The sequence below is a fragment of the Peromyscus leucopus genome, chromosome 7 (assembly GCF_004664715.2).
Source record: "Peromyscus leucopus breed LL Stock chromosome 7, UCI_PerLeu_2.1, whole genome shotgun sequence".
NCBI lineage: Eukaryota > Metazoa > Chordata > Mammalia > Rodentia > Cricetidae > Peromyscus > Peromyscus leucopus.
In genome coordinates this window covers 99,444,971-99,467,919 of record NC_051069.1, presented here as the reverse complement: position 1 = coordinate 99,467,919, position 22,949 = coordinate 99,444,971, and the positions used below count along the sequence as shown (strand labels likewise).

Here is a 22,949-nt window from a genome sequence, read left to right as displayed (position 1 = left end):
AGAGAGTGTACAATAGTGACCACTGAATAAACGTTAGTCACTGCTGTTAGTCCTTGAATTCTCCACTCCTTCAGCCTCATAAGCTTGCAAAAAGTTCTCTGACAACTCCCTTTTCCTTAGGGGATATCCCTCATCCTTCAAACCTCAGGTGAAAGGCCACTTCCTCCAAGGAAGCCTTCCCAAGGCCCTCAAACATGTCCCCTGTGGTACTCTTTAATAAAACTGTTTACTGTTCTCTCAAAGCACTTAACGAAGTTATAAATACACACATTACATATTTCCTCAATTCTAGGAATGCCAGTGACTACAGCACACACAAATAACCAGTTTTCAAGACAAAGAAATAGCTAAGTATCTGAAATTTGAGGAAGAATGCATTACATGGTCTTCAGTGTCTACTTCCCTCTAGAATCTAAGCTCCACGCTAGACACTCCATACCCTCTAAACATAGCAGTGTCCACACAAATTAGGTGCTCAATAAATGTGTGAATGAATATCAGAAGCTCAACGTTGCCAGGTGTGGTGGACCATGTCTACACAGCGAGCTCCCAGTCAGTCAACAAGCACTACATAGGGAGATCCTGTCTTTAAAAAACAAAACAAAAGGCTGGAGAGATGGCTCAGAGGTTAAGAGCATTGAATGCTCTTCCAGAGGTCCTGAGTTCAATTCCTAGCAACCACATGGTGGCTCACAACCATCTGCAATGAGATCTGGCACCCTCTTCTGTATAGGTAATAAATAAATAAATCTTTTAAAAAAAAAAACAGCCAGGTGGTGTCAGATACCTTTATCAAGGCAGAGGCAGGTGGATCTGTAAGTTCGAGGCCAGCCTGATCTACAGAGTAAGTTCCAGGACAGCCAGAGCTATAAAGAGAGACCCTGTCTCAAAAACAGAGAAATAAACAAAAAACAATAAATAAAAAAAACAAAGTTCATGTTTGTTTTAAAAAGAAGCTACAGCCTTAAATGAAAGCTGGAATTAATACTCTTAATTCCTGCTGACTATGGTAATTCTTCACATTTTAAGAAAGTTTTTGTACTTGCCAAAAGTTTTTTTAATCTTTTATTTACCATGACCTAAAAATAAATCAGTTACTCAGAGCAGCAACGTCACCATCAGCTCTGACCAGCTCTTATGACTGCCACTCCACCAAGCACTGCCACAAAGTGTCTTTTTACCTAAGCAGAACCTACCTCTTTGTTCTTTTCCTCAGGATGTTAATCTATAATCAAAACCCACAAACTTCTGGTTCTCCTAGATGCCTGAATGGCTATTATGTCCTTAGGCAATAGATGATAATCCAATAAAGCAGAACCAATAGATGAACAAATAAACAAACATATACACAATGGAATATTACACAGCCACTAAAAAGAATCAAGGTTGCCTAAAAGAAAAAAGGCAGAGATTGTCAAGAGGCAGAGATCAGGGAAGACTGCTATATAACAGTGTCTTCTAGACATGACAGGGCCCTTGCCACTAAGGAACTCACAGCAGCTGTGGTTTCCCATATGAGACTTACAAAAGATCAAGCCAGTCACCATTTCAACATGGATGGGGGAGGCACTCACAAGGCCCCACCCCTAGCTAAAGAGCTACTGGCAACGGGGTGCTGGGAAAGGGAGAGTCAGTGTTCTCAGGGGTGTGACTTCTGGTAGGTTGCCCGTGCTCCGGCGGTGCACCCACACCAGTCTGCATACGGGCAGCACTGATTGGACTCAGAGGGTTATTTAAAAAAGAGGACATGAAGTGGCAGAGAGATGGGGGATGCTGTGGAGGAGTTGGGGGTAATGAGGGATGGCTAGGAGCAAGAGATTGAATACACATGAGACTCTAAAAAATGATAATAAATATATTTACAGAAAAATGGCTATCTGCAATTCTTTCTAGAGGCTTCAATTTCTTCTCAGAGTATCACTCATCATATATAATTGTTTAAAAAAGGGGGGAGGGTAAATACTCCCATATTTTTAGAAAAATAGATTTTATCCCCGTGTGTGTGTGTGTGTGTGTGTGTGTGTGTGTGTGTGTGTGTGTGGTTGTGGTATGTATGCATATGCTCCAGAGCACATGTGTAGGTTCAGTGGACAATTCTAAGAGTGGTTCTGCCCTCCACCTTGCTGAGGCAGGGTCTCTTGTTTCTGCTGCATTATGTACTTCAGGATACCTGGCTCTCCAGCTTTCAGGCAACCCTCCTGCCTCTCCCTCTCATCTCACCATAAGTATGAAAGGATTACAGATGTGTGCTACCACATCTGGCTCTTTATATGAATTTCTGGGATCTGAAATGTCAGGCTTGTGGGGCAAATGCTTTTACCACCAAACCCTCTGCCCTACCCACCTCCAATTTTAAACCAAACAGTACAGTAATTTTAATTTTTAACTAAAAGTATGTAATTTATGTAAATACTATAAAGGACTGTTTTTTTCATTTTTAAAATATCATTTTTAGCCAAAAAATATCTGACTTCTAAAATAATTTTTTTTGTTTTTTTTTTTTTTTTTTTTTTTTTTTTTTTTTTTTTTTTTTTTTTTTTAGTTGTAGCTGCTCTAAATCTTTCTTCCATTATTAAACGTCCACAACGCTAATAATTTTATAGCATTTTTATTTTTTTACTTCCATACTCTCCTACTCAATTTTCAGGTAATGTTACTCCAAATGCTCTTCTACAAAATGTGGCTTCTACACTACAATGCTGGCTAAACAAGCATGAAAAACAGAGCTTGGTCCCACAGACTCACATAAAAAAGCAGTGCACACTGTAATCCCAGCATTGAGTAGGGAAAGACAAGGGAAGCCCTGGGGCATGCTGGTCAGTCTGTCTAGCCCAGTTAGCCAGCTCCAGGTTCAGTGAGAGACTCTCCCTAAAAACCATAGGGTAGAAGAGCAATGGATTCAGAGGGTAAACGCATTTGATGCACAAGCCTGATGATGTGAGTTTTGAGTCCCAGATCCCACAGTAGAAGGAGAAAAATGACTTCTAAAATCTGTCCTGACCTCCACAGGCATGCTGTGGCGCGCGCGCGCGCGCGCACACACACACACACACACACACACACACACACACACACACACACAAAGAAGTAATTTTAAAAGGGTGTGGTGACACAAACCCATGTTCACAATGGGAGTAGGGGCAGGACAGACTTGGGAGAGTCAGAATTTCAAGGTCTGCATAGGGAATTTGGGGCCAGGCTAGGCTATATAAGAAAAAACTGTGAAATACCAACAACAAAAGAGTTCAAATTAAAATACCAAAAGGATCTCACTGCCAACTTTCCTGATTGAAGAAGTTGTTAATAGTTTTATATATACCTGCTACAAGTTCACCCTTCTAGAGTATATAATTCAGTGTTTTCAGTATAATCATAGAGTTGTACAATCATCGTTATCACCAAAGACTAGAAGTTTCCATTATCATACACACAAGGAAACCTATACACCTGAGAAGTCACTCCTTAATGCTCCTAGCTCTGATATCACAATCCATCAATTTCTATGGATTTGCCTACCCTGATATTTCATACAAATAAAATCACAATTAAATGTTTTTACTTATAATTCAAATGCTAACTAGCTTTCAAGAGGAAACAAAGACTATGTACACTAAGTCCAAAGGAAACAATGCTAATCCTGAATGAGTCTTTTACTAAGGTCAAGTCTGCAGCTACAGTCAAAATCTGAAACATAGTTAGCGCCTCAGAAGAAATCCCAGCTGAGAGCTATCCTAAATACCCACATACAACAGGAAATGCTGCTAAGAATCCAAAAGCAATGTCCCTTCCCATCCCCCTACCCTCTCCATCCCCCCTTCCCCCACCCCGCCTGGAGTTATCAACAAATAGAAACAAAAACTCCCTAGAAGCTCTGCTAGTATCTAAAAGAATTAAACACAAAAAACTCCAGCAAAGCCCAGGATCCAGCTCAGTTGGTGGTGCTTGTCTAACACGTACAAAGCCCTGGGACCCAGCTCCAGCACCATAAAAGCCAGATATGATGACACACGCTTGTAATACTAGCACTGAGAGGTGGAGACAGAAGGATTAGAAATTCAAAGTTCATCCTTGGCTATATAGGAAGTTCAAAGCCAGCCTGGGCTACATGAGACCATTTCTCAAACAAACACAATAAATGAATAAATAAATAAATAGCCACTGCAATGTTTCAAAAAGCAACCTCAGATTGCAGTTTCTGTCAACATCCACCCAGCAGCAGCTCTGAGAGCTATGAGGCCCAGTGAGTCATAACGCAGTTCTCAGAACGCCAAACTTCTAAGTATCCTAAGTGACATGCCCGAAACATATATAATCCACATAATTATAATGAAAATTTAATCTCAGATAAAGTCTCAGAAAATTAAATTCAGAAGGGATACAAATCTAAGAACATTTAACCAGAACAGACTGATTAATATGTGAGAGGCCAACCATAATGTCTTGTTCCCAGCAGCCATCCCACGGCTATCTGACAAACGAATGCCTGCCTGCCCCAGCACCTGGGAGCAGCATCGTGCTCCTCAGTACACACCTCTCTAGCGATGTTACTCAAAGCTTCGTCTTCGGCAGAAAACCGATCTTTTACGGGTGTTCTTTTCCTTCCGGAACCAGGTGTCCCCATCTTGTTTTTTTTAAATAATTTAACTCTGAAAAATGAGTTTACTCGTGTTCAGTCCTGAAATAAACAGAAACAATAAGTTAGGATGTTCTCCTTGTAGAGTCTTAAGGCTTAGTTAAACATTCAATTGAGACTGCAATTCTATCTCTCCTCAAAGACATCAGTAACTGAATTCCTTTTTCACTACAAATTATTTCAGTGCATTTTAGAATATTTAAATTTATATCAACTACCAACTTGCTAACTTCAAATCACTAAGCTATTCACAACAATCTATAAGAACATGTTATCTTAGCTCAGAAAACTATAATCAAGCTGTAATCATACCTAACAATATAAAATTAAAATACCTTTTCTAAAATCTATTTCTAATCATGAAACATATTTCAGAAAAAGGCATTCAGCCTAAAGTTTTAGAATATACTGACAAGACTTTAATATTGAGCTGTACAGTAACAGAAAGGCAAACTTGTGTTTTAGTATGATTTAAAAACCAATTCCAATTAAATCACAACACACAGAACAACTAACTGAAGGTCTGCTGTCCTGCAGTCGATTATAACCACCACTGTTCAGACCATCGCATCTGTGTTCTGGCTATTGCCGGGTACCACAAGTGCTGAAGATAGAGTAACAAAACAGACAGCCGAGCAATTAAGAATGTATCTATGAGCCGGGCGGTGGTGGCGCACGCCTTTAGTCCCAGAACTTGGGAGGCAGAGGCAGGCGGATCTCTGTGAGTTCAAGGCCAGCCTGGTCTACAGAGCAAGATCCAGGAAAGGCGCAAAGCTACACAGAGAAACCCTGTCTCGAAAAACTAAAAAAAAAAAGAAAAGAAAAAGAAAGAAGAGCAGGGAGCTTTCTTAGAGGTCTCCAATCTTTCTCCATGAAAGCTAAAATGAGTCACAATAGATGCAAGCATTTAATAAACTACTAAGCATTCCAGAAAGTACCTTTTTTTTTTCAGTTTTCCAAGACAAGGTTTCTATATGTATCTCTGGCTGTCCTGGAACTCGCTCTGTAGACCTGGCTGGCCTCAAAACTCTCAAAAAAACAGAGATCTGCCAGCCTCTGCCTCCTGAGTGTGGGATTAAAGGTGTGTGCCACCACCTCCTGGCTATTTAAAGTGTTTTTAATTACCTCTTTTACTTATGTACCTTACAAAACTGACAACAGGCCATTGCTCATCTTTATTTACAATTTTAAATTTTAGACTGTGCTCTTTTATAGTTCAATGGACTAGATAAGGCAAGGACTATATGAACGAACTGAATGCTCAAGCCCCTTTCTTTCTTTCTCTGGAGATGGGTTCTCACCACGCTGCCCATGCTCTTGAGCACCTGAGGTTATGGAACTGTATCACTGTGCTGACCACAGTTTCAGGCTTCTGACTAAACAGAGACAGTCTTAGGTCTTTTTCTTCAGCATGCACATGTGATAGCACTACCCAAGTTAAAGACTTTTGTTGACTCAAAGAATAATTTATGACAAAATTAAAATACTTTTAACTATAACCATTTTACTGTGAATGACATTTATATAATGAAAAGAAAAGGCTATAAGATATTTTATGATATTTGAAGTCACTTCTTAGAACATAAAGAAAAACATGAGTTTGGAGATGGCTGCCTCGAAGTTTTTCAGTCTCCTTAGCAGAAGGCAACCAGTCTACACAGAAACACAACTAAAGAAATTATTCAATGGTATACTTAAAGTCTGTGCAGATTTTTCTACATAAGTTTTGTCTCAAAAGAAACAAGATCTCTATACAAATTTTTTTTGTGATATATATTTTTTATTTTACAATATCATTCAGTTCTACATATCAGCCATGGGTTCCCCTATTCTCCCCCCTCCCACGCCCTCCTCTTACCCCCAGCCCACCCTCCATTCCCACCTCTTCCAGGACAAGTCCTCCCCCGAGGACTGTGATCAACTTGGTAGACTCAGTCCAGGGAGGTCCAGTCCCTTCCTCCCAGACTGAGCCAAGTGTCCCTGCATAAGTTCCAGGTTTCAGACAGCCAACTCATGCAATGAACATAGGACTTGGTCCCACTGCCTAGATGCCTCCCAAACTGATCAAGCCAATCAACTGTCTCACCTATTCAGAGGGCCTGATCCAGCTGGGAGCCCCTCAGCCTTTGGTTCATAGTTCATGTGTTTCCATTCATTTGGCTATTTTTTTTTTCAATAATTGAGTAAAACTGAAATTTATTATATGCCACAGTCGTCCTAGGGACCTCCATGCTATATATATATATAGCCTCTATGGTTCTATGGGTTGTGGTCTGATTGTTCTTTATTTTATATCTAGAATCCACCAATGAGTCAGTACATACCATAACTGTCTTTCTGGGTTTGGGTTACCTCACTCAGGATGATTTTTTCTAGTTCCATCCATTTGCCTCTCTATACAAATTTTAAACTCAGCTAATGATATGCAGGCTAAAGCACACAGTGTTGAAACATGCCAGTGTCTGATGCTTATTTATGCAGCAGTAAGACAAAGTGACGGCAAGTTCACTGTACTCAGTTCCAGCTATTCCAGTTTTCCTGTGGGCTTTAAAACTTGTTAAATAACACATCTGGGGAAAGTAATGGTAGAGAAGAATGAATGACAAGGTCAACAAAAGGTATGGGAACTAAGGAATTATATTTTTTTAATACTTGATTTGAAAAAATTAAAAGTAAAGGTAATCTCATACAAATAGTTATATATGCACTTGAAAAAAAGGGGCAAAGGAAAGAATGGTCCAATTCCCTAAATTAAAAGAGAAGTCGGGAGAGAGAGGAACAAAAGGAATTAGTTCAAGACATCAATCCTACAAATATCAAGATGAGATCAATATATAAAATGAGTAAGTCATTTGCAAAATCCTTAGAAATAAAAATCAAGAAATTGAGAAAAAGGTACAAAAAATTTTTAAATGTAGCTGAGCCTTATGGCATGTGTCTCAAGATTTCAAGTTCAGGTATTTTGAGTTATAGAGTGAGACTCTGTCTAAAAAAGAATAAAGAAATGAAAGACAAAAAATAACTATATTAGCCAAAACCCCAGAACTTCTCAGAATAAGGGAAGGGAAACTGAACACAAACTCACTCTCCAAAGAAAATCAGAGTCTACAATGGTTCTGCTAGGCTCATGTTTATGAAGCATAACACCTACACTCATGGACTACCCTAAGAACTGTAAAAGTGCCTTTTTAAGTCTTGTGGTCTAAACATACACTATTCTCCACACTCAACAAAACAGATAATCTGTCTACTTCCTATCTTCACAAGATGACAGGCCAGTAAGGGTGCATTTCCTTCCTTGCTAACCCTGCTATTCTATAAATGAACAGTAATGGGGTATATGTATGAGGCAGCTTTTATAATAATCGGTTATCAATCATAGAGAACCCAAAGTTGGATGATGTACTTTTACCAACAAATGCATTCTCCACACCCGGATAAGCAAACTAATTTCTAGGGTCGTTCAAATGGCCTTCTTTCTCTATGCCTATTGAAGTATCTCAGAGAATGAAAAGGGGGGTTGAGGGGTGGAATTAATATTGTTAAAGATAGAGACTTAACTGAAATAAACAAGAAAAAGGTCTGGGAAGACAGCTCACTAGGTAAGAGACTTTAGTATGCAAGCATGTCAAATCCCCAGCACCCTTGTAAAAAATAACTGGGTGTAGCCTTGTACCTGAAATCTCAGCTCACTCTGTAGACCAAGCTGGCCTCAAACTCACAGAGATCCACCTGCCTCTGCCTCCTGAGTGCTGGGATTAAAGGCGTGCACCACTGCCACCCGGCCTATCCATCTTTTTGAAGATTATTTTTATTTGTGTATATATGTGTGCATGAGTGTATGTGCTCTATACATATAAGTACATGTGCCTGTGGTGGCCACAGAGTCTTAGATCCCCTAAAACTGGAGTTATAAGAGGTAGTGCACCACCTGGTGTGAGTGCTTTGAACCAAGCCTAGGTCCCTGCAAGAGCACTACACACTCTTTACTGCTGAGCCATCTCTGGAGGGCCTCCATCTACCGATCTGTAAGGATGCTTTACTAAGAAGGAGTGGGAAGCATGAGCTCCAGGGATGGCTTACAGGTAATGGTTTACAGGTTTACTGGCTGCTCCACTAGAGGACCCAGGATCAATACCCAATACTCATATGATGACTCAAAGCCCTCTGTAATTCCAGTCCCAGGGGATCTGATGCCCTCTTCTGGACTTTGTAGGCACTGCACACACATGGTACACATACATGCAGGCACCACACTCTTACACATAAAAAGAAAAAATTATTTTAAAGGCCTATTTATCTTTTCTTTGTTGCTTCTTTTGGTATTATATCCAAGAAACCACTGCCTATCCAAAGGCCACAATATTTACTCCTGCTTCTATTATTCATGAAGTTAACTTTTGAATATGGCACAAGTTAGGGACCAAACTTCATTCTTTTGGGTGTGAAAATATACTTGTCATGGCACTATGTGTTGAAAAGACTACTCTTTCTCTAGTAAAATACCATGTTAGTCTTATAAAAAAAAATCAGGTGGTGGGTCAAGATGGCTCCGTGGGTATACATGCTTGCCAAGCAAGCCTGCCAACGGACCTGTGTTCAATTCCCAAAACCCATGGAAAGGCACAAGGAAAAAAATCAAATCCACAAAAGTTGTTCTCTTACCACAAACCTGCACCATGGCTTGCCCACATGCTCCACTCCCATCACACACACTAATAATATCAGTAAACAGAACTCTGTAATCACCTGGCTACAAAAGTAAAGGCAGCTCTGAGGGTACTTGGTCCCATACCATCAATCTATATAGTTTTCTTTATGCTTGTTCCACACCATCTTCATTTGTGTGACTTTGTATAATGTTTTAAAATTGGAAAAAGTGAGTCATCCAACTTATAACTTGTTCCTTTAAGATTTCTGGCATGCGAATCCTGTGCACTTCCATGGAAATTTTAAGACAGTTTGCCACCCTGAACTGTAATAGCAATTGCAATGGCTTTATAAGTCACTTGGGTACAACTTTAATAATATTAAACCCCCAACCCAAAATGATGGGACTCTTTTCAGGCATCTTGGTCCTCTTGATTTTGCTCTACACCATCATGTTTTCAATGTGTAGGTCGTGCATTTCTTTATTAAATTCATTCCTATGTCACAAGTGTCATTTAGAAGCTCAAACAGGTAAGTTTCTATAAATTGTTACATGCGACAGAAAATCATTGTCACTGATGCCAAAAAACAACAAAGGTTGTGAAATCCGAGTATCAAGGGAGAAGGTATTAAAGGGAAGCTCAGAAGTCAATTCTCTGGATATAGTCAGTCTTTAGTTGAGCTGAGGGTGGGTAGGTGAGAACGTGTACCTTTTCAAACACAAATATAAGCGAGGTGTGGTGGCACACAGCCATGATCTCAGCGCTTGGAAGGCTGAGGCAGGACTGTGGCAACAAGAGCAGCACCGCTTTAGATCTCTTACTGAACGAGGTGCATCTCTGATCCAGCAATGACTTCCAAGGGCATTGGCACTTACGTGTACATTCTGACACAGACACATACACATAACTAGTAAATCTTTTTAAACTAAATTAAAAAGATTAATAATAAGGAAAACAAAATCACATGAATAATATGAATGTCCCAATTTCTTTTTAATCTGTAATAAAAACAACACAGAAAATGGAGGGTTGGGGATTTAGCTAGCAAGCACAAGGCCCTAGGTTCCATCCTCAGCTCAAAAAAAAAAAAAAACCCAGAAAATGGCTCGGGCTGACATGAATAGCTTTAAGTCACAGCTGATGAACATGATGGCAGCCTCAGAAAACTGAAGGGAAACAGATAAAGAAAAGGCAAATTTAATATGCCTATTCAGTAGAAGGATGGAAAATGGCATATAAAACAAGTAGGCAAATGTGCTAAACTATGCACATATAAATAATAGCAAATGTAATACATTCACATTTTCACCTTTAAGCTTTAAATGCTGCTGATTAAACCTTCACATTAACAGCTGTAACAGAGCTGCTTCCTAGCAGAAAAGCATCAACTTTGGGCTGAGGAGAAACAGTTCAGAAACTAAAGCCCTTGCTGTAAAAGAGTGAAAACAGGAGTTTGAATTTCCAACTGCTATGTAAAGGACAAGTGGATGTGTCCCCGGCTCCCTCTCCACCCATGCCCCCATGTAATCCCAGCACATCCTTGGGGCAAGCTGGCTAGTTAGTTAAGTGATCAGCAAGCTCCAGGTTCACAGACAGACACTGCCTTAATAGAGAGCAACTAAGGACTTCAAGCTCTAACCTCCACATACATGTACACCCACACATACACACAAGAACACCACACACACATAATATACATACAAAAAGCAACAATCAACTTATAATAACCAACATTGAGACTATAGCAATAAACTAAATAGAGGAGGGATCCATTTAGTCCATGAGAACAGCTGGCTGAAAATTCTGTACCTTGTCTACCTTGCATATCTAAGTAAGCACTCTATGTCTGAGCTAAAGACCCAGGCCTTTCTTTATCCATGTTTTTGTGTCATGTAGCCTGTGCACAGCAAGATGTACAGTAAATGTGGAATGGATGAATGAGAACTAGTAACCTCACTAAAACTGGTTCTGTTTGCCATTTAGTACAGAAAAAGTAAGGCCTACCGGTCTAACTTGCACAATGAAATAGAGCAGCTGGGTAAGAGGGCTGCTGGAGACCTTGCTCAGCACATAACAGACCCTGGGTCTTGACCTCCAACACTGAAGGGACTGGGGGGCTCCTCACTTCAATTAGTTTGATTTTTTTTAATTCCATATTTGAAGTTAATTTATACATATATGATCACAATTTCAAACATAAAAAAGTGGAGGGCCAAAGAGATGGCTTAGTGGGTAAAGGCACGTCCTACCAATCCTGATGATCTGAGTTCAATCCCCAAGACCCACATGGAGGAGAGAACCAACTCCTCTACACAGCCACATCATGGCACACGAGTACTACAAACATGCACAAGCACACAAATAAATGTAATAAAAAAAATTTTAAGACTTGAGTTCCAGTTATACATAGAAGAATAACCACAATTACTTCATTTACTTCCTTAAACTCCAATAAATCCTAAGTTTTGAGGCATGGTAACAGTGGGAGGCTGTAACTTCAATAAATGTTTAAGATGCATAAAACTAAGTGGAGAAGAATCAACTGAGGATAGCCAGCAGTGACTGCCACAGCATAAGGACCATTCTTTGTGATGTCCCTTTAACCTAAGTCTTGTACAGGTTTTTAACCAAATTCAGTCTGCCTTGACCCCATGTTGAGTTGTGGTCTCTTCCTCTGATGCCTAGATAGGTTGACCTACTTCACAACATGATGTTTGACTTTTATCTATCCCCGAGAACCAGAATATGATGTGCTCAAAAGCAAGAAGCATACAAAGCAGTCTGCTTCCCTAACCATATTTCTCCAGGTTTTTATTAATACCTTGTAAACATTTCAGCTACAATAGATGGCTTGATTATTATGAGTCATATCTTTCTCAGAACTCATGAACAAGTTTTCCCAAAACTATACCCATCAAGGGCTTGAGGAAGACTCTTCCAATTTTCCACTCTCAGGAGCCTTCATCTAGTTAGCAGTGGGCAAAATGGATTTTCCTTCCATAGCTACTCAGTTTTCCAAAGCCAAACAATGAGACACACCGTGGCAAAGACGGGCTTAACCATTCGCCAGGCTGTTCCCCTTTTCTGCCTGGACCCCAGAGTCATGTTATGTTCTCATCCTTCCTGGGAGCTGAGTGCAGTCATTTCACTGCATTCTATGAACGCAGTATGAGCAAGAGCACAGAGTCCAGGTGCACATCAAACTTTCTGAAATCTACCACACTCCCTCTCTTTATCCTGGCATCTGCCAGTCAGATGCAAAGCAATAGTGAGGCCCTCCAAGGCCCTAGGGATAGAAAAGTCCCCAGATAAAAAGCTAAAATTCTGGGATGGCCAAACACCCTAATAGTTGTGCCAGAAACCCCATCCAAGGACTGAGGAATCTGGATGCAGACATCCACGGCTAGGACCCGGGTGGAGCTCCAGGAGTCTAATTAGTGAGAAAGAGGAGGGTTTATATGAGCGAGAATTGTTGAAACCAAAGTTGGATAAAGCACAGGGACAAATAGCCAAACAAATGGAAACACATTTGAACTATGAACTATGAACCAAAGGCTGAAGGGCCCCCAACTGGATCAGGCCCTCTGAATAGGTGAGACAGTTGATTGGCTTGATCTGTTTGGGAGGCATCTAGGCAGTGGTACCAGGTCCTGGGCTCCATGCATGAGTTAGCTGTTTGAAACCTGGGACTTATGCAGGGACGCTTGGCTCAATCTGGGAGGAGGGGACTGGACCTGCCTGAACTGAGGCAGATCGATCTCAGTCCTGGGGGAGACCTTGATCTGGAGGAGGTGGGAATGGGGGGTGGGCTGGGGGAAGGGGAGGGAGGCAGGAAGGGAGAGAACAAGGGAATCTGTGGCTGTTATGTAGAACTGAATAGTATTGTAAAATAAAAAATAAATAAATAAATAAAAAAAAATAAAAACTTTATTTTAAAAAAAAAAAAAAAAAAACTAAAATTCCTCAGTGATTGAGGAATAGGCTAATTCTTGAACTGATTCCAAACTCACAGCAGACAAGGATATAAATGTGAGGGAAAAAGAAGCTTTGACTGCATTAAGTCACCGAGACTTAGGGATTGTTAAAGTGGTTAACATAAGTCATGGATGTCACACATGGCAGGACACTTACCTGACATGCAAAAAAGCCCAAGGGTCAATCCTCAGCGCCACAAAAAGCAATGAATCTGTTCTACAACACAGAGCAGGAGGCACAAGCGTCCAGTTTTTCAAAATTAAACTGCATATTGAGTAGGAATGCATACGAGAGTGAAGGAAACCACAGTACCTGGGGAGCAGTGGCCCCCAAGACAGCTACTGATGTGTAAGTATGGCTGTGACCAGGTGGAGAACAGTAGACACCATGGAAGGAAATCCTGAGGGACCATCCCAGATAACTAGGTTAGTTTCCTAACCTATTAGTCAGAATATTGATGCTCATTTTATTATTTAACAATTTTTGTTTCATTATTTTTCTATATTCCATAAACTAGTTGCTACTTATGTTACATGTTAATAAATATAGGAAAATCTGGAAAAAATGAAAAACTGTTGGAGCATGTGAGAAGCAACAGATAAACAGAAAATTATGCAAATTTTTAATAAAAAATTTAAAAAGCATCAAAATAAAATATGCAGCTGAGTAATAAACAGTATCTAATTATAATGAAAACATAAATTACTGACTTCAAAATTAAAATGTTACAGAGGTAAGGTAGAAGTAAAGAAGAAATGAAAGCCAGGAATGGCGGGTCATGCCTTATATTCCCAGCACATAGGAGGCTGAATCAAGAGGATCACCATGGGTTAGAGGCCAGTGCAGGCAACATAGTAAATTCAAGACAGCACAAATTACAGTCAGACCCTATCTCTAAAAAAAAATTTGTATTACAAAAATCACAACAAAACAAACAGCAATTCTAAAGAGAGTAACATTTAAAAGCATACATTTCGTTAAACAAAGGGGGTATATACAATGTGTTGTTTTTGTAACCAGCTATAGCAAACAAATTCTTCAGTGGCTCCCTGCCCTGAATCTCCTCTCTAGTGGTCACCGTGGTGTAAATATCACTGATAGGTGGGACCTATGATTCACTTCTATCCAAGGGAGTAGGGCAGAGGTCATAGGATGGCTCGCCTGTGACTGCATTACGTTTGTGAAGACTGTGGTGCTAGCTGACTTGCTGCATGGCTTCCTGTGGTGGCTTGATGGAATGCAGGAACTACAAACAACTGCAGGCTGCCCCAGGAGCTGCTGACAACAGTCTTTAGTTAGTGCTCTCTAGCTGAGGAAGAAGCCAGCAATGCTAAACCACAAGAAAATCAATTCTGGCAACAACCTACATGAATTTGGAAGTGGATTTTCGCCAAGGTAAGTCTGCAGGTGAGACTCAGCCGAGTCAACACCCTCAGTACAGCCTCAACACGCTCAACCCACTCAACTGCTCTACCACTCCGACTCCTGCCACACAGAAACAGATCAAATACATACTGCTTTGTTGTTGTTGTTGTTGTTGTTGTTGTTTTCAGAGCTGAGGACTGAACCCAGGGCCTTGAGCTTACTAGGCAAGCACTCTTCCACTGAGCCAAATCCCCAACCCCCAAATACATGCTGTTTAAAGCTACTAAGTTTGTATAATTGCACACAGTAGTTCTGACCTTTAAAACTTGGAACAGAAAAACTAAGCAAAGTTAGAGAATACAAAAACTAATACAAACACAAAGTGGGGGGTGGGGAGGAGTTCCCCTGGAGAAAAGAGGGAGGGAGGGAGGAGACAGGGAGAAAGGGAAAGAGACAGATTTCTATACACCAACAATCTAAAAGGGAAATTCAGAAAACAATTCCATTGATGATAGCATTAAAAATAAAATACTTAGGAATAAACTTAACCAAGGAAGCAAAGTCTATACATTGAAAATACTGCCAAAAGAAATCAGGGAAACATAAATTAATTGAAAGACACCATCCACACCATCACAGATTAAAAGACAGCATCATTAAAACAGCAAAATTGGTAAAACAATCTACAAATTCAATGCAATTCTATCAAAAGCCCAACATGCTGGTTAATTTTAACTGACAACTTGACATACCTGGGAAGATAGTCTTAACTGAGTAACTGCCTGGTTTGGGTTGGCCTGTGACATGTCTGTAAGGGATTATCTTAAGACTCAATCTACTGCTGAGGCTGGGCCCTGAACTCTATTAAGAGTGAAGAAGCTATCAAGCAAGTCAGCAACATGGATGCACTCATTTCTCTCTGCTCTTAACTGTGGGTGTAATGTAGGCTGTAAATTCCTGCCTTGACTTCCCCACATAATGGACTGTAATCTCGAATTTTAGGCCAATGAATCCTTTCCCCCAACCTTTCTTGATTTAAAATTTTATTACAAAACTACGGTAATTAAAATGGTATGTTACTAGCATAAAGCAGACCTACCTATATATAAATCTCTATATGCATGATCAAATGATTGCCAACAGGCCATCCAAAAGAGAATAAATCATCTTTCCAATAAACGGTGGTACTGGTAAATTCATACTTGAATAAAGTCAGACCCTTTAGATTACACTATATACAAAAGTTAACACACCGGCTGGTGAGACAGCTTGGTTGTCGGCTGTCTCATAACCAAAACATAAAAAGTTAACATAGGATGTATCAAAGCCTAAATATATGAACTATAAATCTTTTCAAAGAAAACACACAGGAAAATCATCATGACATGGGATTTAACATTTCCTGTTAAATTTGACAAAATTAAAGGCAATAAAAGGAATAGACAAACTAGATTTCACCGAATTTCAATTTCTGTGCATCAAAGCACACTATCATATCAACAAAGTAAAAAAGCAATCTACAGGAGAAGACATTTGTAAATAAAGGGTTGGTATCTAGGATATATAAAGAACTAAAACTCAATAACAACAACAAATTAAAGGTCAGTAAGATGGCTCCGCAGGTGACGGCATTTGCCACCAAGCCTGATGACCTGAGTTTGATCCCTAAAACCCCAAGTAAACATGGGAGGAGAGAACCTCCTCAAAGTTGTCTTCTAACCTCCACATGAATGCTGTGAGCACATGTACATGCACCCAGATACATACCCTACCTGTGTCTCTGTGTGTGTGTGTGTGTGTGTGTGTGTGTGTGTGTGCATACTAAATAAATAAATACTAATACAATTAATTTTTTGAAAGATGTGGGACTAGACATATGATTCAGTGGTTAAGAGCATTGGCTGCTCTTCCAGAGAACATAAGTTTGATTGGCAGCTCACATGGCAGCTCACAACCATCTTAACTCCAGCTCAAAGGGGCTCTGATGTCATCTGGCCTCCCTCCAAGAGCACTTACTGCATACACATGGTGCATAGACATACCTGAGGCAAAACACCTATACACATAAAATAATTTTTAATTAAGAGATGGGCCAGGTATGGTGTATGGTGGCACACAGCTTTAATCTCAGCACTGAAGAGGCAAAAGCAAGGCCAGTATGTTCTACAAAGACAGAAGTAGCCTATAAGTGGACAAAAAGATATTCAGCATCATTAGTAATTAGGAGAATACAAATCAAAATCACAACGGAGATATACTTCACAAACTAAGATGGCTTTCATGGAAGCTGGGTATGGTGATGCGTGATTTTAATCTCAGCACTCAAAAGAGGCAGTTGGAACTCTGTGAGTTTAAGGCCAGCTTGGTCTACAAATGAGTTCCAGGACAGCCAGAGCTGTTACACAGAGAAATCCTGTCTCAAAAAAACAAAGCCGGGCAGTGGTGGCGCACACCTTTAATCCCAGCACTCGGGAGGCAGAGCCAGGCGATTCTCTGTGAGTTCAAGGCCAGCCTGGGCTACAGAGTGAGTTCCAGGAAAGGGGCAAAGTTACACAGAGAAACCCTGTCTCAAAAAAAAAAAAAAAAGAAAGAAAGAAAGAAAAGAAAAAAGAAAAAGAAAGAAACAAACAAAAAATATATGGCTTTCATGACCAAAAAAAAAATTTTTAAAGAAAAGAGAAAATAACAAGTGTTGGTAGACAGGATGTAAAAATGGTACAGCCTCTGTGGAAAACAGCATGGTGATTCTTCAAATACTTAGACATAAAATTATCATAATTCAGCAGCTCCCTTTCAAGGTATATACACTAAATAACAACTGAGGACCTGAAGGCATAGTCATATACCCATGTCCTTGGCAGTATTGTTCACAATAACCACAAGGTGGGAGATTTACGTGGCAATCAACAGAAGTCAAACATACATGCTTCAACATGAACGACTTCGATGGCATTATGCTATATGAAATAAGCCAGAAATATGTGAGGTAGCTAGAGTAGAGCAGTTAAATCTACTCTAGAGCCAAAAGTATCAAAGCGGCTGCCAAGGGTTAGAGGAAGTGAGTAGTACGGTCTGATGGGCAGTTTTCAGTTCAAGATGATGAAAAAGTTCTGGAGATAGATGTTTGGATGGCTGCACCACAATTTGAATGTACTGTAATGCCACAAAATTGTAGAATTATACATGGTTTAAGAGGTTAGGGTGGAGATCGGTGGCAAAGGGTTTGAGTAGCATGTGCAAGGCCCTGAACCCAGTCCTCAGCACTCAAAAATGAGGTGGAAGAGACTTAAATTTTACATTGTATACATTTTCCACAATGAAAAGAATGGAAAAACTCAATATGGTAATGTTATTTAAGTTTTACCACAATCAAAAAAATAAAACGGGATGGATTGCAAGGGATGAATTTGGCAAGACAAGGAGACAATGACCTCATTTCCTTGATTGTCCACATAAATAAAGCATTATCTATAACATGGGGAAAAAATTCATTTGAAACAGAAATATTTGTCTATCTTTAACCTATAAGCATTGAATCACTCAATTTCATTTTAAAAAATAGTAACAACATGTGTTTGCTAAATTTATTCAATTTTATTCAACATAGATTGTTTAAACCATTTAACAGGAAAATAAGTATCCTAACATCCTATTGTCTGTAGACAGTATACTTTAATTCCTAGCTGTTAAAATGTTTCTGTTTGAAAGTGGGACTATGAAATAATAATAAACTGCTTGCAAATAGCTTAAAAATTAAATGTTTCAAAAGCACTAAATATATCAATTACATCAAAACTAGTTATGTGATGCTGATATGAAGAAACCCTAAGGTATATACAAGGTTCAAAGTGAAGACGATGGGAAAAGTGAACTGTGATCTGTTCATGGTGGGGTACAGAGAGGTGGCAGTTCACTTCTCAGAAAATAAAAACACCTTGATATGCAATCTAAGGTTTCTCCTGATTTTTTACCATTCTCAGCTCACCCTGTATTTTATTTTTCATTTTATTGTTCTAGGGGAGAAAGCCTGAAAGTAGGAAGAGATGATAGGAATAAACTAGCTAACAAAAGAAAAAGAAACTATCGTTCATTGTGCTCTCCTTACATTGAACCCGAAGGGCATCATCATGAAATGCTAACGACCCCACAACTAAATTCCTGATCTAATCTAATGTAAGTGACCAGGAAATTATCGATAAATTATACCTGCAAGCTGAATCCTTCAGAAACCATTGACTGTAATACAGCTCAGCAGCGAAATACAGAGACATGAACCTTGGTCCCAGGGTGTAACAGTAAGTTGTTCAACAGCTTTCTAGTCGAAGAAGTGAGGCCACCTAAAGAACTTTAAACCTAAGTGCTCACTAAACATAGACAACGCCAAGGTTTTCATGCTGCACTGCACAGCACAAGGAGATAACTATGTAGTCTGCCGAAAACCAAGGGTTTAAAGGTACAACTTCAGAACCAGGAGAAGGCTCACTGGGTAAAAGCACTTGCTTGCCCCAAATGTCACAACCAGAATTTGATCCCCAGGAGCCATATGTTGGGACACCCAACTCTTTCAAATTGTCCTCTAACTTACATACCCACACCCACACGCATACAAAATAAATAAAATGGAAAAATATTAACTAAAAGATACAATTTTACAATAGTTTCTTGAGAAAAATAGAATAAGAAACTAATTTAGCTGTGTGAATACCAAAAACTCCTGTAAAACAGTCGTTATTCCAAGATCCCAATGGCAAATGTGAAGGACTCTGAATTGGACCATTTCAACTATATGGCCTCCCTATAACCATAACAATGAGCGCGCGCACACACACACACACACACACACACACACACACACACACACACACAGAGTCAATCATTTTGACTGATTCTTGGCAAGTGCTCCCAGAACCAGATTATAAAACATTAAGCTGGGACAATCCTATGTTCCCCCTCATGCACATTATTCTAAAAAATTCCTCTTTAGTTCTCTGCAATCAAACTCTTTCCAAAAATAAGTAAATAAATAAATAACAGAAAACACCTGGATGCTAGGATATGTAATATACACACTCAGCAGATTTTCACCCCAAAATGTGGCCTCACTCTTCTGGAGGCAAAAGATCTTCATAACCCCCTCTTCTGCAGTTACCACTTTCCCTAAACCGCAGGCCTTCCTGACTTGCAGCAGGGCCAGGCCAGATTACGGTTATGTGGTAGATCTGTCAGGCAAGTTTTGACAGAGCCTCAAAATAGACCCTGGACACCATCCAGGGAAAGTGCCACTCAGGAGTTCCAGCTTCACCACACTTGAGCCTCTCAGTAGTTATTTCTCTCTGGTCTCTCATTTCAAAAGGACAAAGGCTCCTGGACCTCACCCTAGGCATGAGTCACCTATAGAACTTCAAATTTAAAGTTTGAAACTCCCTTGGTCTGCTCATCAACTCTAAATCTATACCTACTTCCTGCTTTGACAAAGGAATCCACCAACAGTGCTCTGGATTGCAAAGGAATTTCTGGCTCTTGGGTTCCATCATGTATTCTACTTTAAACAGACAAACTAGGATGTGGAAGATGAAGAAACGGTGGGTCATTTCTTTCTCCTATGACTAATATCAGTTAACTTTAGCAGAGCAAAAACATAAACTATACAAAAGTTGTTTTTTATTTTTTGTTGTTTTCTGTATGTAGCCCTAGCAGGCCTAGACTTCACAGAGATCTGTCTCTGCCTCCCAAGTGCTGGGATTAAAGGTGTGCACCACCACACCCAGCTATATAAAAGTTTTTAATTAACAGAAAACATAAACTATGAAACAAGCCTATAAGGTACAGCCATTTTACCAAATATAAGTGGTTTGTGTTTGTCAACACCAGACTTCAACTATGGTATTTTGATATTTACCAGTTCAAATTAATCATATTCCAAATTATCTTAAGTTGACTTATAAAACACATTTGCAATTTTATTTGAGACAAGGTCTTATTACATGCTGTTAGACCATGGTAGTCTCAAACTCTCAATCACCTGGCTTAGCCTCCCAAATGCTAACAACAGATGCATGATATGAACCCAGTTCACAATAAAGTAATTTTTAATTCTTCCTCCTCTTGTGGCTGAGAAAACATTAGCTTCTATTATAAAATAAAGTCTAGTATAAAATGAATTTCTCATGTTCACAACCTGAGTATCAACCTCACAGTCATATATTCAAAACTACATTCCACAGATATATTTATAAACTGCCAAAAACTTGTTTAAAAGTTTTTTTATAGCACTGTTTATAGAAGAACAAAAATGATCTAATGTTTACTAATAGGGAATTAGTAAAACTATAGAAAATTAATAAATCCAGTCTTTTTACAGTAAAATGAGATTGGAGTAGGTGCCTATACAGAAAAAAAAATCTCAGCTACAATTCAGGTAAACGACACTTGTAGACACATGCAACTGTGTATGTACCTGAGAATTTAGAGGAGGAAACAAACAAAGAGCCCATTAACCATGGTAGCTTGGACAGGAGAGAGGTGTATGGGAAGTCAAAAGTTTGTGACAGATTCTTTTACATGTTTTATCCATCTTTGAAAGGTTTACAAATGTCACTGAGCCCACACCATCAGCATTTCTTTCTCTGTAGGTCATTGTCCCTCTTTCCACCATCTCCGTTTTTACCTATTTCTTTCCCTACCTCTAGACTAAAACAAGAGCACACGCAGGTTGCAAGTCTCAGTGGCTGTCCAAGAAAGCGCATTCTCTCTTAGCTCTCCATGCCAACCACAGAATAAGTAAATAACTGAACAAACGAAAACATATAGCACATAAGCCCAGTTTTATAATTTATGGTTTTAGTATAAAATATAATTGTTTTTAAGTCTAGACTAATTTACTGTTGACCAAAAGTTTGAAAGGTTAAAGTGCAAAGTGCAATGTCAGTCACTCGTTTTCAAGATAGTCCTACTATCTATTAGCTTTCAGGGGGAAAATGGAGAAAAGGACTAAGATAGTTTACTCACAGAGAAAACCCTGCTCTATTCCTTTCCTTCTAAGGTTTTAAAAGCTGAGCTTTGAATGATGATCAGAGTATTCTTTATCTGCAAACTTGATAAGGTAGTATGTCTTCCCAGGTAAGGGACCGATTCCATTCGCTCTCCAGACAGAAAACAACTATCTAAAAGGAAAAGACTACAAACCATATTGTTTTATAGGGACAATAGATAGCACTCCTTGAAAAAGGACAGAAGAATTTTATTTCCTTTTAAACAACCCTCACCAATGCTCACACCATGCATAAGAAGTATCACCCCACCTCATCATCATATCATCAATTCTGCTCCTTTTCACTCTAGGAACAGGCTAGTAATTCACAAAGACCTTTGCAAGAAATCACTCCCTCCTTCTTCCTAAATTAATGAAAAAAAAATTGTTTTTGTATTGTAAAAGAGCGATACCTTGCCAAATATATTTTCTCTTTTCCCTTTATTATGGAGATGCTTTAATCCTAACCTAAAAAGAGTTCCCTTATGTATTTATGCATCAAGACTGTTCCCGCCGGGCGGTGGTGGCGCACGCCTTTAATCCCAGCACTCGGGAGGCAGAGGCAGGCGGATCTCTGTGAGGTCGAGCCAGCCTGGCTACAAGTGAGTTCCAGGAAAGGCGCAAAGCTACACACAGAAACCCTGTCTCGAAAACCCAAAAAAAAAAAAAAAAAAAAAAGACTGTTCCCAATGAAGGCTTTCACAAGGGATTTTCCAAAGGGAATCTCTGTTTACAAGGAACAGAAACTCTTAAGTCATCATCTTATCAGCTGGACAAAAACAAAAAGCAACATTAGGGAACACTCTGAATATAAGAATGGATACCCAAAGTGGAAAAAATGCCAAAATGTAGCCAAAGAATTAAAGGAATGTCTGTCTTAAGGAACAATAAAGTAAACGATATTACTTTCCAATTGATCAACAGGACTTCTAACTGCCAATCAAAGTAAAATAGGCAGGTCTCTAAAAACAACAACAACAAAAACAAAAACAAAAGAAACCGGGTAAACAAGGTCATCACTATCAAGAACTATAGGATTCAAAGTTATTTTGCATCTCATTTTGACAGACTAAAATGATCAAATTACACTGCTGCAATAAAAAGTTATTTCTAGTTTGAAATTAGTCAATTCTAAAAATAAACCAAAACTTCAATACACAATTCCTTCCAGAACAGAACAGAAGTTAGTATAGTCTCATTCAACATTTTTCAGGATAGAATGCCAAGTGCTACAGCTTCCCACTCAAAAAGCTATTTTATATAGAACAGACTCTTCCACAGTACTTTTTCGTAC

The 22,949-nt window shown here is 39.3% G+C and overlaps 1 protein-coding gene across 23 annotated transcripts in view; it reads right to left on the bottom strand.

The window, feature by feature from the left end:
* The window catches only part of Lrrfip2 (LRR binding FLII interacting protein 2), a 120,108-nt gene that overhangs the window by 95,248 nt on the left and 1,911 nt on the right, over positions 1-22,949 (bottom strand). For all 23 annotated transcript variants that reach the window (XM_037207971.1, XM_037207983.1, XM_037207984.1 and 20 more), the window contains exon 3: positions 4,532-4,675. In XM_037207971.1, the coding sequence (XP_037063866.1) occupies positions 4,532-4,621 (90 nt within the window). In that variant the 5' untranslated portion in view covers positions 4,622-4,675. The remainder of the gene's footprint in view (positions 1-4,531; positions 4,676-22,949) is intronic.